The sequence below is a fragment of the Tarenaya hassleriana genome, unplaced genomic scaffold, assembly GCF_000463585.1.
Source record: "Tarenaya hassleriana unplaced genomic scaffold, ASM46358v1 Cleome11, whole genome shotgun sequence".
Taxonomy (NCBI): Eukaryota; Viridiplantae; Streptophyta; class Magnoliopsida; order Brassicales; family Cleomaceae; genus Tarenaya; species Tarenaya hassleriana.
In genome coordinates, this window is record NW_010961290.1 from 554,912 (window position 1) to 565,707 (window position 10,796).

The following is a 10,796-nucleotide window of genomic DNA, read 5'->3' on the forward strand; positions in this document are numbered from 1 at the left end:
ATATATATATATATATATATATATATATATATATACGAACCTGGTCTTTCTCTTCGAGCAGAAGAACCAAACGATTCAGCTTATCTTCGTGGACTCGTCCACACCATCTCACGAGCCTAACGTACGCCAAGCTCGCGAGCAAGAAGGCCCCGAGGGAAAATGACCAAAACGACCTTCTTCTAGACCCATAATTACGTATTACTCTGTCAACGACGTGAAAGAGCCCCGAATCCTTCATACCCTTCTTGGCGGCTTCAACCACTCTCCGCGGCAACGACGGACTTCCGACGGGCCCACGTTCGCCGGCGGAGACATCTTGATTGCGGCGGGGGGTTGGGTGGCATCAAACGATGTTGGAGGAGCCATGGAAAGATATTCGGGTTGGTTTTGGAGATGGGTATTGGCTTGAACAGCCTGAGCAGTGACTTGAGCTAGAGCTTGTTGGTGAGACATTCCGAACGTTCCCTGCACAAAATCCCCATATGTTTAGAACATGTTAACCGACATTATCAGACTACAGAACAGGAAGACAAAAGCCAAGCACATGGTCGGCGAGTCCGGAGGGGTAATTGGGTCATTTTGAACAGTCGAGTGGCTTCTCGGCGAGTATTGGATCTCTTCCCATTCACTGAACTCTTCTTCTTCTGCAGTTTCCATATTGTATTTCTTTTCTCCGGCAGTGTTCACCACCACTTCATAGTGGATAAGATGATAATCATTTGGGTTGTCTTATTGACTATACATTTATTTATGACGTAATATTTGGTATATATATGTCAGGATAAATTAAATATCTGCTCAAGGATATTTTTGTTGGTCGGAATATCTAACAGGATGACGACATACGCTTGTTGTTTTCATCCCAAAGAAAAAAAAAACGTAAACCATATTTTTTTTCTAATTACAAAAAAAAAAGTAGTGGTCCAATTGGAATCGGCCCATGTAGCCACGATGGGACCGACAGGAACCGGCCCGCAATCCGTCCACTGCAAGGAGCGGGAGGTGATCGCTGCTCTGTGAAACCAGCCTCACGCATTGCCCTCCACTCTAGGAGCCACGTGGTCCGAGCTTTCGCCCGAAACACGTCACCCAACTCCTTACTTGGACCGGGCGAGCCAGTGAAGATCCGACCGGACCCGACTACAGGACACGATCCAATGTTCACACTACCTTGTTGCCCCCACTTGGGTCACAAGCCCACGTTGCTGAGCTCGGCGAACAGAGTGTTTTGTTGTTAGCTTTATAAAGTTGAATTTTGTGCTACGATTTGCCGATGTGGGACTTTTTGCTATTTGGACTTTTTCGTAATTTTATATCCTCTTGCGCAGATCCGATTAATTTATCTTATGTTGTTTTTATCAAAACCATTTTTTTCAATTTAATATCTGATTTGTCTCGTTAGATAGATATAATATGTAGTTCATTTTGGAATCGATTCATAAACAGAATTCATTTGTGTCCTCGTAAACTCAATTGGCACCCCTCCCCAATTAACTTAAATCTCACACACACACAACCACTATGATTTAAAAAAAAAAAATCGCAAGTATCTATTTCTGTGATTAATTCAATGATCGTAATTAAATTTGAATGCATGGAATTATAAAGAAATTAATTATCCCCAAACAAATTGGCTATGTTGTGTTATATACCCAAAAGAGTATAAAATTACAAATCCAAATATACCTAATTCTCCCATTACAAACACAAACGACCCTTGTGTTTTCCGTGTACAAAAGAATTCACAAACAAGAACCATATCCCTAGAGCTAAATATCACATAAAAGGCATCATCCCATATCAAAGTTTTCGCCTTTTCTACCCTTTTTTCAACCTCAAGATCCAAAGTCACAAGCTTTGCTCTTCTTTCAGCCTTAGACGTGCAATCGGCTGGTGACTTAGGTTGGCCGAGGCATGTAAATTTTCGAGCCTTAACTGAATGTCGTGGTTGTGTTTTCCCTCGTATGTTGTTATTACAGCTTTCGCGTCTGTTGCTGCCCTTTCCACATGTTTCCTCACGTTGCATCCCGGAGTCGTGCACTTGTAATAGCTCCTACCCATCGAAAAAACAATGAGCAAGCTCGTTTATTCAAAAGCACACGGGGTGAAATGTGATACCTTGGGTAAGGATTTCCTTTGACGACTTTCTGCCCGTATTTGCGCCACCTATATCCGTCGTCTAAAAGGTCAACTTCGCTATTCGTTTGGACAATGATTCTAGGTTCTGTCACTGTTCTATGTGAAGCAGCATGCTCAGAAACCCTGATTTCAGTGCTCCTGCACATTCAAATATACCCCCCCATCAGAAAACTGACCTTCAAAAATGGAGGGCATACCATGGATTTGGTAATCATCTCTTATAAGTTTACCTTCTTTTGGGATCGGGCTCGTCTTCATCTCTTTCTTCCCCACCAGTTTGTGCATTACCGACCTCCTCGCTGTCACTTGCCTCAGATATCTGATCTGTCATCGTAGCCTGACTTGCTTCATGATCCCTCCTAGTCTTGTTAAAGCTGCTAGCTTGAAACTGTGACGCCGTATCAGAACTCCCGTTTGGATTTGAACTATCCCTGTTTCCCCTCTTGTTGTTTTGGGGAGGTTGATGATTGTGCTGACCCTTGTAGATAATTTCGGTAGCTTGTCCATCTAGTGACCTCTCGACCTTTTTCTTGACAGGACACCCGGGATTCGTACACTTGTAATAACTCCTTGGAAACTCGCTGCCCTTCACTTGCTTCTGCCCATACTTTCGCCAGTTGTAGCCATCGGTAGCCGGCTTGTCAACATTTACCAGCTGTGACCGCTGTTCCTGGACAGAAATGGAAAGTTCAGAGGATTCCTTCTGTGCTAACGAGGAATCTGAAACCGCTGTGGAAACTGAAGGAAGCTCGACAAACGATGTTGGAGGAGCCATGGAAAGATATTCGGGTTGGGTTTGGAGATGGGTATTGGCTTGAACAGCCTGAGCAGTGACTTGAGCTAGAGCTTGTTGGTGAGACATTCCGAACGTTCCCTGCACAAAATCCCCATATGTTTAGAACATGTTAACCGACATTATCAGACTACAGAACAGGAAGACAAAAGCCAAGCACATGGTTGAATGTGTTTACAGCATGAAAGGTGAGACAGATAAAGAAAAATGGCTTGCCACACAAGGAGTAAGCCTAATTGAACACCATTTCTCATCAATCCAATGACTTGTCTTAAGCAACAGTTTTGAGATGGAAAAAAATCCATCACTTCTGACATCAAACATATCAAAACCTCCAACATTTTGAGAAAACACCCTCAGACAAAATCCACAAGACAAGACCAAGATATTTCGACACGAGTGAACCTGGAAGGAGACCGAGTTTTGATGTCAACTCTGTCATTCATCCAAAAGATTTTGCTTTCTATGCTCAAACCTCAACAACCCAAATGCCTGTTTTTTCCAAGCCCAAAGGGAAATCCACAATTTTCTATACCATATCTGATCTCTCCAATCTTTACCAAACTGCAATTGCTAACTCAAAGAATGGATATTCGACATAGAGATCCGTATAGGACCTAAAAGGAGTGAAATTTGAATCTTTTCGCTCCTATTTTCCTGCAAAATGGTTAAGAATCCATGGTTTGGCGTTATCTCCAACGGACAGGGATTTTAGCTAGTTTTGTTCACAACCCGTTTTTTCTCAGCAGCCAAACACACCTATAAGCCAAGAAAACCCGAAAAACCCGAAACAACACATCAGAGAAAGCCAGAAAGTCCTAACCTTGATACTATGCCATAAATAGAACTTCAACAACAAACAAAGAAACCTAATTTCGTTCAACGAATCAGCAATCGGAAAAAGAAACGTCACCTGAATGGGCGAGAGGAGACCAAGAAAGCTCGGCGAATCCAGAAGCGTCGCCGGACTTAGCCCCGGAGGCACCGTGAACATTGTCGGCGGCTGCGTGATCATCAACCCCGTCGGTCTGTTCTGCTTGAACCTCGGGTCCATGTCGCCGGAGCTATTCCCTCCGCCTCCACCTCCGTCTCCGGAGCTCCCAGGCCTCTGCTGCGCCGCCGCGGAAGCAGCCTCCGGAGAGGCCATGGCTCCAGCGAGGAGCTGAGAGAAGGACTTGTACTCGTTGGAACTGGGGAACAAGTTGGAAACAAGAGTCATGGGGCCAGGGCTGAACCCTATGCCACCGTTGAAGAAGACTTCGCCGAAGGGTCGCGGCGGCAGAGTTATAGTGGGACGCGGCGGAGCTCCGGCGGAGGATTTCGGTGTCGACGTCGACGGTTGTTCTTTCTTATCCGCCATCAGTTCTTTCCCGAACGAAGAGACAGAAACAAAAGATGGATTAAAACCCAACAACCCAACACCCAAAAAAACCTTTTTTTGGATGCTCTTTCTATCCTTTTTGTATATATCTGTGTATGTATCAGTATCGCTTTGTCGGAAGCTTCTTTTTAGGTATTTTTATTTGACGAAGGTGTCTGGCTTTTCAAGTGTCCGAAGCCGGATCTGTAAAAATGAAAACTTTAGCTTTGCGGTACAACAAAGTACACGCAGCACGTATGGAAAATGACTCTCTCTCTCTCTCTCTCTCTCTCTCTCTCTCTCTCTCTCTCTCTCTCTCTCCCTCTCTCCCATTTCCTTTTTTTTAGCTGGTTAATATCATTTTTAGTTTTATTTTAATATTCCGACAAAAAAAAGGCTTGTAAATTTATAACAAAGTGACTTGGTAAGGGGAAAAAACATTAATACAAAAACAAAGGGATTTTTGTGTCTTTCGAAAATTTTTGAATTCATATTTACAAATTTATAGATCTAGTAAGCCTTAAAATTCAATTTCATAACCAAACCAAGTATTTTTAACTATTTATAAATAAATTACATGGAATTCAGAATGTTAACTCTTGAATCGCGGCGTTCCGATTGGTAAAAGCCTTTGTGTGTCGGTGTCTGAAATTACAAATTTGGCCCTTAAACGATGAGAAACGAACTCCCAAAAAGTCAACAGCGCCCCCATCCCCAAAACAAACAGTTGGACACTTTTCTTTCTCCTTTTGGGTTTCGTCCTCAACACGTATTACCAATAATATCACGCCACGTGGCTAATGCGAAAATCAGATTGGGCTCTATGGGCCTTAGATATAGCAGGCCTCTGGGCTGCGTGTTCCAGACTCTAATTCGATATTATATAATTTGGACTTTTCAATTCGATATTATATTATTTGTTGTCAAGAAAAAAAATATACAGTCCGCATGAAATTAAATGAGGAAAACCACCAAACAAAAAAAAACGATTTAAGCCGAATGGTACACAGTTTCAAACCCCAAATAGTTAACAAAAAAAAAAAAAAGAGTGACCGAAACAGAGAGAGAGAGAGAGACCTAAAGGAACAAAGAAAAAAAAACGAAAGACAAAAAGAAGAAGAGGGAAGGTCACGTAGATAAAATGTTCATTAGACAGTGAGTAAAGACTCTTGATGCCTCCGATGAGAAACCATGTCGGGTTTAGTTCTTGGGACCAATGTCCTTGAGACCACAGATCTGCTCCTCTCCCATGGCCGACATCACAGACACCACAAGATCCTTTCCTTCCTCGAACCCTGACTTGATCTGTCCATCCATGTCCACATTCATTTTGTTACTTCACAGATTCGACCCACCCAAGTAAATTCGAGACTGTAACAGTATCACGTGACGAGATGGAAAACACTAACCTGATTGAGCAGACTCTCATCGGTTGGGAGCCTGAGGTCATCCTTGGTGTTGCCATTATCAGTCAGCAAGCTAACCTGGGAATGAGTTAAAATTTTTAAAAACAGATTATCGACTTGCTTACGAAGATAATGGGCATCGTCAAAAAAGCATAGCAAGTGCATACAAATCCATCCTCAGAGATGTCAATCAGCTGGTAATCGGTACGGTTGACGTGGGGAACCTGATCAATTTCAGAAAACAGGGAATCTCTCAGATGGAATCCAAAAGAACAACTGACAAAACAGATATAGAACAATGATTCACAATTGAAACTAAATAGAAGAAGACACATACGTCACAGTTGTGGGAAGAGGGAACAATATCTTCCAGCTTCTTGCCATTAAAGATATCAATGGCAACAAAGTGGCACTTGGCATGTCCGTGCTTTCCTGTCTTTGAGGTTGAAACCTCAACAACCTAACACAACAATGTCATCATCAACAATGTCGCCAAATAACAAAAATGGAGAAACAACACGAAGCCACCTACTCACAGCTCAAATCCAACACTTAGAACAGTCATATACTACCAATTTCTTCATAGTAAGCGAAAGTGACTACAATTTCGAGTTATCACCAATCCGTAAAGCTCCAATTCAAATGTGAAAAGACTGAATTGGTGATAACATGAAGAACAAAACTATCGCATTTTTGGGAGCGTGATATCGAAATAATCGACCTTTTTGGGGAACTACGTAAGAAGGCAAACTTTTAGTCTTGATCAAGTTCTACTTATAGCCTTAATCAAGGTCTACAGACGATACTCTAACGAAATTTTACACGAGCGAGGGAGAATTGAGGTAACAGATCCTATTGTCGATCTATTCAAACGAATTGAGATCAGAAAAAAAAAATGGAATATAAGAGGGGTCAAAACACAAGATAACGAATTGAACGATACAATAACGAGTGAAATCAAACGGGCGCCGATCGAATCACGATAATGAGAATAGGGAAATTCACAGATCTAGGATCAGAGAGGAGGAATTAAAACAAACCTTGCAAGGACGTCCCTTGATGACGATGTAACCGTTCTTACGGATGGTTCCGGCTTGTTGCGGGTAAGTCTTCGAAGCTCCGGCATCGGCCTTCGACTCAAAGTGGTGCTCCTCGTCCGACATGGTTGCAGAACGCAAGAGCTTCGAAGCGGAGGAAAGAGATTGGCAAAGAGAAATGAAAAACAAAAGCAAAGATGCTAAAGAATGCGAGAAAGAAAAGGGAGAGAGGGAGATTTGGCTTTTATATATATAGGCATCTGACTAGGGTTTTTGTTGTTTGGGTTGGGATTAAGATTCTCTTTCTGGACCGTTGGATCTAGGAATGCGATGTACGGTCATAATTCGCTCTGTTTTTTGGGGATTAACACGAAAAAAAACGCCTTTAATTCGCGTGCAAACAAAGCTCTTTATCTCTTTAAATTACAAGTTATTTTTATTCTATATCAAAAGTACAACAACTTATATCTTATGATAAATTAATAATAAGACACTTCTAAGAAAAAACTAATAGATTTATATGTTTTTATTTCGGTCACAACTATTTCAAGCAATTATGTTTCTATGTTGGACAAATATTAAGTGATTTTTAAAAAAATATTTCTTTTAATTTTGATAAATTATTTAGTATTATATAATTTTTTTGGAAAATCAATAATTTTTTGGCATCGAATAGGAATTCTATTCCTCTTAAGTTTCTTTCTTGCATTAAGATCAACGATTAAATTAAAAATAATAAAATTATAATCACATTCATCATCGGTGTACCAAAAACAACAAGAAAGAAGAGATGACTCACTTATATACAAAAAAAAAAAAATTGGAACTCAGAACTCATGGACTTTAACAGCAACAAGAGGCGTGTCATAAGCATCCTTAGATCTTGCCTTCTTGACACCGGCAGTGAACCAGAGCTTGTCGGATTTGTAGCTTTCCACTGAAACTGTCGTGATCTTGACCCATACTAACGCTTTGGTCTTCATTCCTTCCACGCCCATAAGCTTGCCTCTTAGCAAGATTCCTTTCACCCTGGTCCCGTACCTTATTACAGATGAATCCTCGAAAGTGACTTCACATGGACAGGACAAGTAGACGACGAGTTTGTTCTTCGTCTCGTCGAACTCGTAGCAGATTATGTTCTGCGGAAAGAGTCCAGGTGGTAGGTTGTGTTCTCTGAGGAGATCCGGCAAGCTTTTTAGAGGTTTTCCTGTGGGGGGCAAAGAGGAAAATGTAGCGTAATGCAATGCCGATGCAGCTAAATGCTTTACTGATTCAAAGCTAAGGGTGATCTCTCTTTTGCATCGTTGCAACAGTGTGCAGAGGTGGAAGAGCAGACGCAAATATGAAGATCTAAAAAATCAGACAAGTCCATAGGTTACAGGCCACCTATGAAGCATCTCCCTATAGGTTCAGATGACTATAATGCAATCGCCCATCAAGAAAGAACATGATCTTGTACCTTTCAGCTTGTTGAAAACCCATTTCGCCTTCTCTTCGACGGTACTGGAGAAAGTCTGAAAAAGGAATATGAACATAATGTTACTATATCAGGGTACAGCCAACATTGTATAAGCAATATGGGCAACTTGCAAATTGATCTGGTATCGAATAACAAAGTTACATGGCAATGCATTGAGGAGCATTACAACATTATTATTCAATCCCAAGAACACAAGAGGCAGAAATACATAAACAAAGTTAATTAATCACTGAATTAACCAGATAAAACGAGGAAAAGGATTCGTAGGACTGCTGTCTCTCCATAAAGATATCAACTTTCGGCAATAGATCACCAGCCGCAATGGCAGTAAGAGCTCGAAGAGTTTATGAGCAGAGCATCTGGCTCAAAAAATGTATAGATAGCTCAAACAATTGCGAAGATATCGTTCCCTCTCATACGCAGGACCAAATTGAACTCCTAAATCGAAAATCATCTAGCCCTTGAGAGTGTCTCCTCCTCTCACACAAAGAAATTACTCAATTCAGTAAATGGAGACCCACTTGGGCTGAATTTGAAATTCTTATTCTTCATGTGGTGCCTTCATTTCAAATATGGATCTTGTGGCTCTAAAACTAGCTAGACGTTGGATTCCCAGATATCAAAGATCAAACTAGGGAACATTATGAAATTATATCCTTCCGACTTCCGAGATTCGGCTGTAAAAATCCGGCTCGAATGAGACTATGTATTTCTAATCCTTTTACCTATCTCCAATTTAACCTCTTGAATCCATCTCGAATCTCTACAGATCTCGGATTCTTCTAGCGATTCTAGATACCCATTACCAGATTTAACACAAAATTGCGCCTCAAACACCGCAAAACCCTTCCACATTGCATAATCTGTGACCGAATCCATCAACTTGAAACGAAACAACAAAAACCCAGAAGAACAACGACAATCAAAAGCGAAGCGAGAGAAGATCAGGTTGAAGTACTCACGGTGAGATCGTTGGTGATGCTGGAGAGCTCTTCCTTTGCCTTCTTCGTAATCCACGAACTTCCCAGCTTCAAGCTCGTAACCTTCGTCAGTGCCTTCTCCATCTCCGTCTCTATCTCTCGCTGTGGCGAAGGAAAGACTCGAGAGAGGAAGAGGCGAATATGCAGCAAAGCTGTAATACAACAGTGTGTGGAAAAAGCGACTGCGCTCCCATTTCTCCAGGTGGCAAAAAAAATCGAAGAAATGCTTAAACGAGGGCATTTACGTAATTTACAAATGCTAAAACATCAGCGGATTATTTTTTTTTTAATTTTAAGTAAAGATAATTACATTTTACCCGATTAAGCGTAAGGGAAAAGCACAAACAGCTTAAAGTCAAGCATTTAATTTCTAAATTAACTGCAAACCAAAAGATAACTTGTAAACTAAATAATAATATATAACAATCACAAAAAAATATATATTAAGAAACAAAGAAAAAGAAGGACAGAGATTAGATCAGCCATGCACGTGCATGAACTCCTTAGCCTTGTTATAAGCTTGGATCATAAAATTCCTTAACCGAACTCTATCAAGCCTCAAGTTTTGTTCCTTCAAATACACATTCATCTTTGTGAAATTCCATTCCGACCCTCGAAAAGCCACTGGATCTTTCAAGACCATATCTTCTTTACCATACTTGTCCTTCAACGTGCTCTCTTCGACATCTATTCTATATTCCAAATACTCCAACCCCATCGCCTTGGCCGATTTCTCGAAACAGACTTTGGCCATCCAGTCCAACCCCACGGGAACCACCTGCACCAATACCGAACCGGGTCTAAGGAACAACGAGTGGGTCAGGGCCGCGCCGTGAACCCCCAGCATGGCGTGGCTCGACTTTATCAGCTTATATGCTTCCGGCAACGACGTCTTCTTGGTCGGTCTGAACCTGATTACCTCGAATCCAATGTCTTCGATCATTCTTTTTACCTTCTTCTCGTTCGTTATGACACGACCCACTTTGCCATATCTGCTCACCAGGACAAGACGAGGTTTCCGGGGGGATGATAAATGGGCTGGGCTTTGAATTGGGCCGTGAGTAAAGGCCTTGTCCAGTAAATTGTGGAAGTCAACGAAGGATCTTGAATTGGGTATTTGGGCTGGGTCAATGGTCATCACCCCATGCGAGATTACACCCACGTGGGCTGAAGTGAAACAATGGGTTGAAGTCTCGTTCTCGAAGGATATGATTCTGTGATTGGTGAAAGCTTCTAGAACTTGCGAGTACTTGGAAACCCACCAATTCCGAGCATCCGGTACGACCGGGACGAAATCCCGGTCCGGGAAAACCGAGTTCACGGTGATGAATAGCGGAACGAGGCCGTCGATAAAGTCGTGAAACAGGTTCCCGGTGTACCCTCCGGCGCTGAACACCATCGCCGGCGAATTGTGCCGGACATCGCATTGTCGGCCCAATGGGCCTGGGCCTGGGCCTGACGTGAGAGTTAGCTCTTTGATCGTTGAGAATACCGTTTTCTCGGCTTTTCTCGGGTACGGCCTGATTTTCTCGACTACCACGGGAGATGCTGACGTGGCGAAGCTGGAACCGAGGAGAGAGAAAGTAGCCGGTTCGGGGTTC

General features: G+C 42.1%; 5 protein-coding genes across 5 annotated transcripts in view; all 5 read right to left on the reverse strand.

Moving 5' to 3' along the window:
• Window positions 1-657, reverse strand: part of LOC104805944 — a 2,385-nt gene extending 1,728 nt beyond the window's left edge. The window contains exons 1-3 of the mRNA XM_010530663.2: window positions 586-657; window positions 412-465; window positions 41-340 (exon numbers count right to left, since the gene is read on the reverse strand). Of these exons, the coding sequence (XP_010528965.2) occupies window positions 41-340; window positions 412-465; window positions 586-657 (426 nt within the window). The remainder of the gene's footprint in view (window positions 1-40; window positions 341-411; window positions 466-585) is intronic.
• A 1,004-nt stretch (window positions 658-1,661) lies between these two features.
• Window positions 1,662-4,576, reverse strand: LOC104805180 (probable WRKY transcription factor 4). The gene is made up of 4 exons (XM_010529640.2): window positions 3,846-4,576; window positions 2,370-3,013; window positions 2,119-2,277; window positions 1,662-2,053 (listed from the first exon to the last, which is right to left on the reverse strand). Exons 1-4 carry the CDS (start codon window positions 4,290-4,292, stop codon window positions 1,849-1,851), a joined length of 1,455 nt encoding a protein of 484 aa, XP_010527942.1. The 5' UTR covers window positions 4,293-4,576; the 3' UTR covers window positions 1,662-1,848.
• A 681-nt stretch (window positions 4,577-5,257) lies between these two features.
• On the reverse strand, window positions 5,258-6,963 carry LOC104805181 (eukaryotic translation initiation factor 5A-1/2). The gene is made up of 5 exons (XM_010529641.2): window positions 6,739-6,963; window positions 6,036-6,158; window positions 5,866-5,922; window positions 5,702-5,776; window positions 5,258-5,597 (listed from the first exon to the last, which is right to left on the reverse strand). Exons 1-5 carry the CDS (start codon window positions 6,859-6,861, stop codon window positions 5,493-5,495), a joined length of 483 nt encoding a protein of 160 aa, XP_010527943.1. The 5' UTR covers window positions 6,862-6,963; the 3' UTR covers window positions 5,258-5,492.
• Window positions 6,964-7,456: 493 nt separating this feature from the next.
• LOC104805182 (uncharacterized protein At5g01610) lies at window positions 7,457-9,378 on the reverse strand. Its single transcript, XM_010529642.1, has 3 exons — window positions 9,178-9,378; window positions 8,195-8,249; window positions 7,457-7,942 (listed from the first exon to the last, which is right to left on the reverse strand). Exons 1-3 carry the CDS (start codon window positions 9,277-9,279, stop codon window positions 7,563-7,565), a joined length of 537 nt encoding a protein of 178 aa, XP_010527944.1. The 5' UTR covers window positions 9,280-9,378; the 3' UTR covers window positions 7,457-7,562.
• Window positions 9,379-9,669: 291 nt separating this feature from the next.
• Window positions 9,670-10,786, reverse strand: LOC104805945 (protein O-linked-mannose beta-1,4-N-acetylglucosaminyltransferase 2-like; the record flags this gene model as incomplete). Its single annotated transcript, XM_010530665.2, has 1 exon — window positions 9,670-10,786. A coding segment is annotated over one exon (1,113 nt), but the record flags the coding sequence as incomplete, so codon positions are not given.
• Between the last annotated feature and the right edge of the window lie 10 nt (window positions 10,787-10,796).

What these genes read in the sequence shown, in the direction of transcription:
- LOC104805180 (XM_010529640.2), bottom strand. Translation starts at nt 4,292, where the DNA reads ATGGCGGATAAGAAAGAACAACCGTCGACGTCGACACCGAAATCCTCC. An exon ending in GTCTCCTCTCGCCCATTCAG is followed by an intron (nt 3,014 to 3,845) that starts GTGACGTTTCTT and finishes GATTTTGTGCAG; the next exon opens with GGAACGTTCGGAATGTCTCA. An exon ending in AAAGGAAATCCTTACCCAAG is followed by an intron (nt 2,054 to 2,118) that starts GTATCACATTTC and finishes TTCGATGGGTAG; the next exon opens with GAGCTATTACAAGTGCACGA.
- LOC104805181 (XM_010529641.2), bottom strand. Translation starts at nt 6,861, where the DNA reads ATGTCGGACGAGGAGCACCACTTTGAGTCGAAGGCCGATGCCGGAGCT. An exon ending in TCAAGGGACGTCCTTGCAAG is followed by an intron (nt 6,159 to 6,738) that starts GTTTGTTTTAAT and finishes TTGTTGTGTTAG; the next exon opens with GTTGTTGAGGTTTCAACCTC. An exon ending in CCTCTTCCCACAACTGTGAC is followed by an intron (nt 5,923 to 6,035) that starts GTATGTGTCTTC and finishes GAAATTGATCAG; the next exon opens with GTTCCCCACGTCAACCGTAC.
- LOC104805182 (XM_010529642.1), bottom strand. Translation starts at nt 9,279, where the DNA reads ATGGAGAAGGCACTGACGAAGGTTACGAGCTTGAAGCTGGGAAGTTCG. An exon ending in GCATCACCAACGATCTCACC is followed by an intron (nt 8,250 to 9,177) that starts GTGAGTACTTCA and finishes TTCCTTTTTCAG; the next exon opens with ACTTTCTCCAGTACCGTCGA. An exon ending in GGTTTTCAACAAGCTGAAAG is followed by an intron (nt 7,943 to 8,194) that starts GTACAAGATCAT and finishes TGCCCCCCACAG; the next exon opens with GAAAACCTCTAAAAAGCTTG.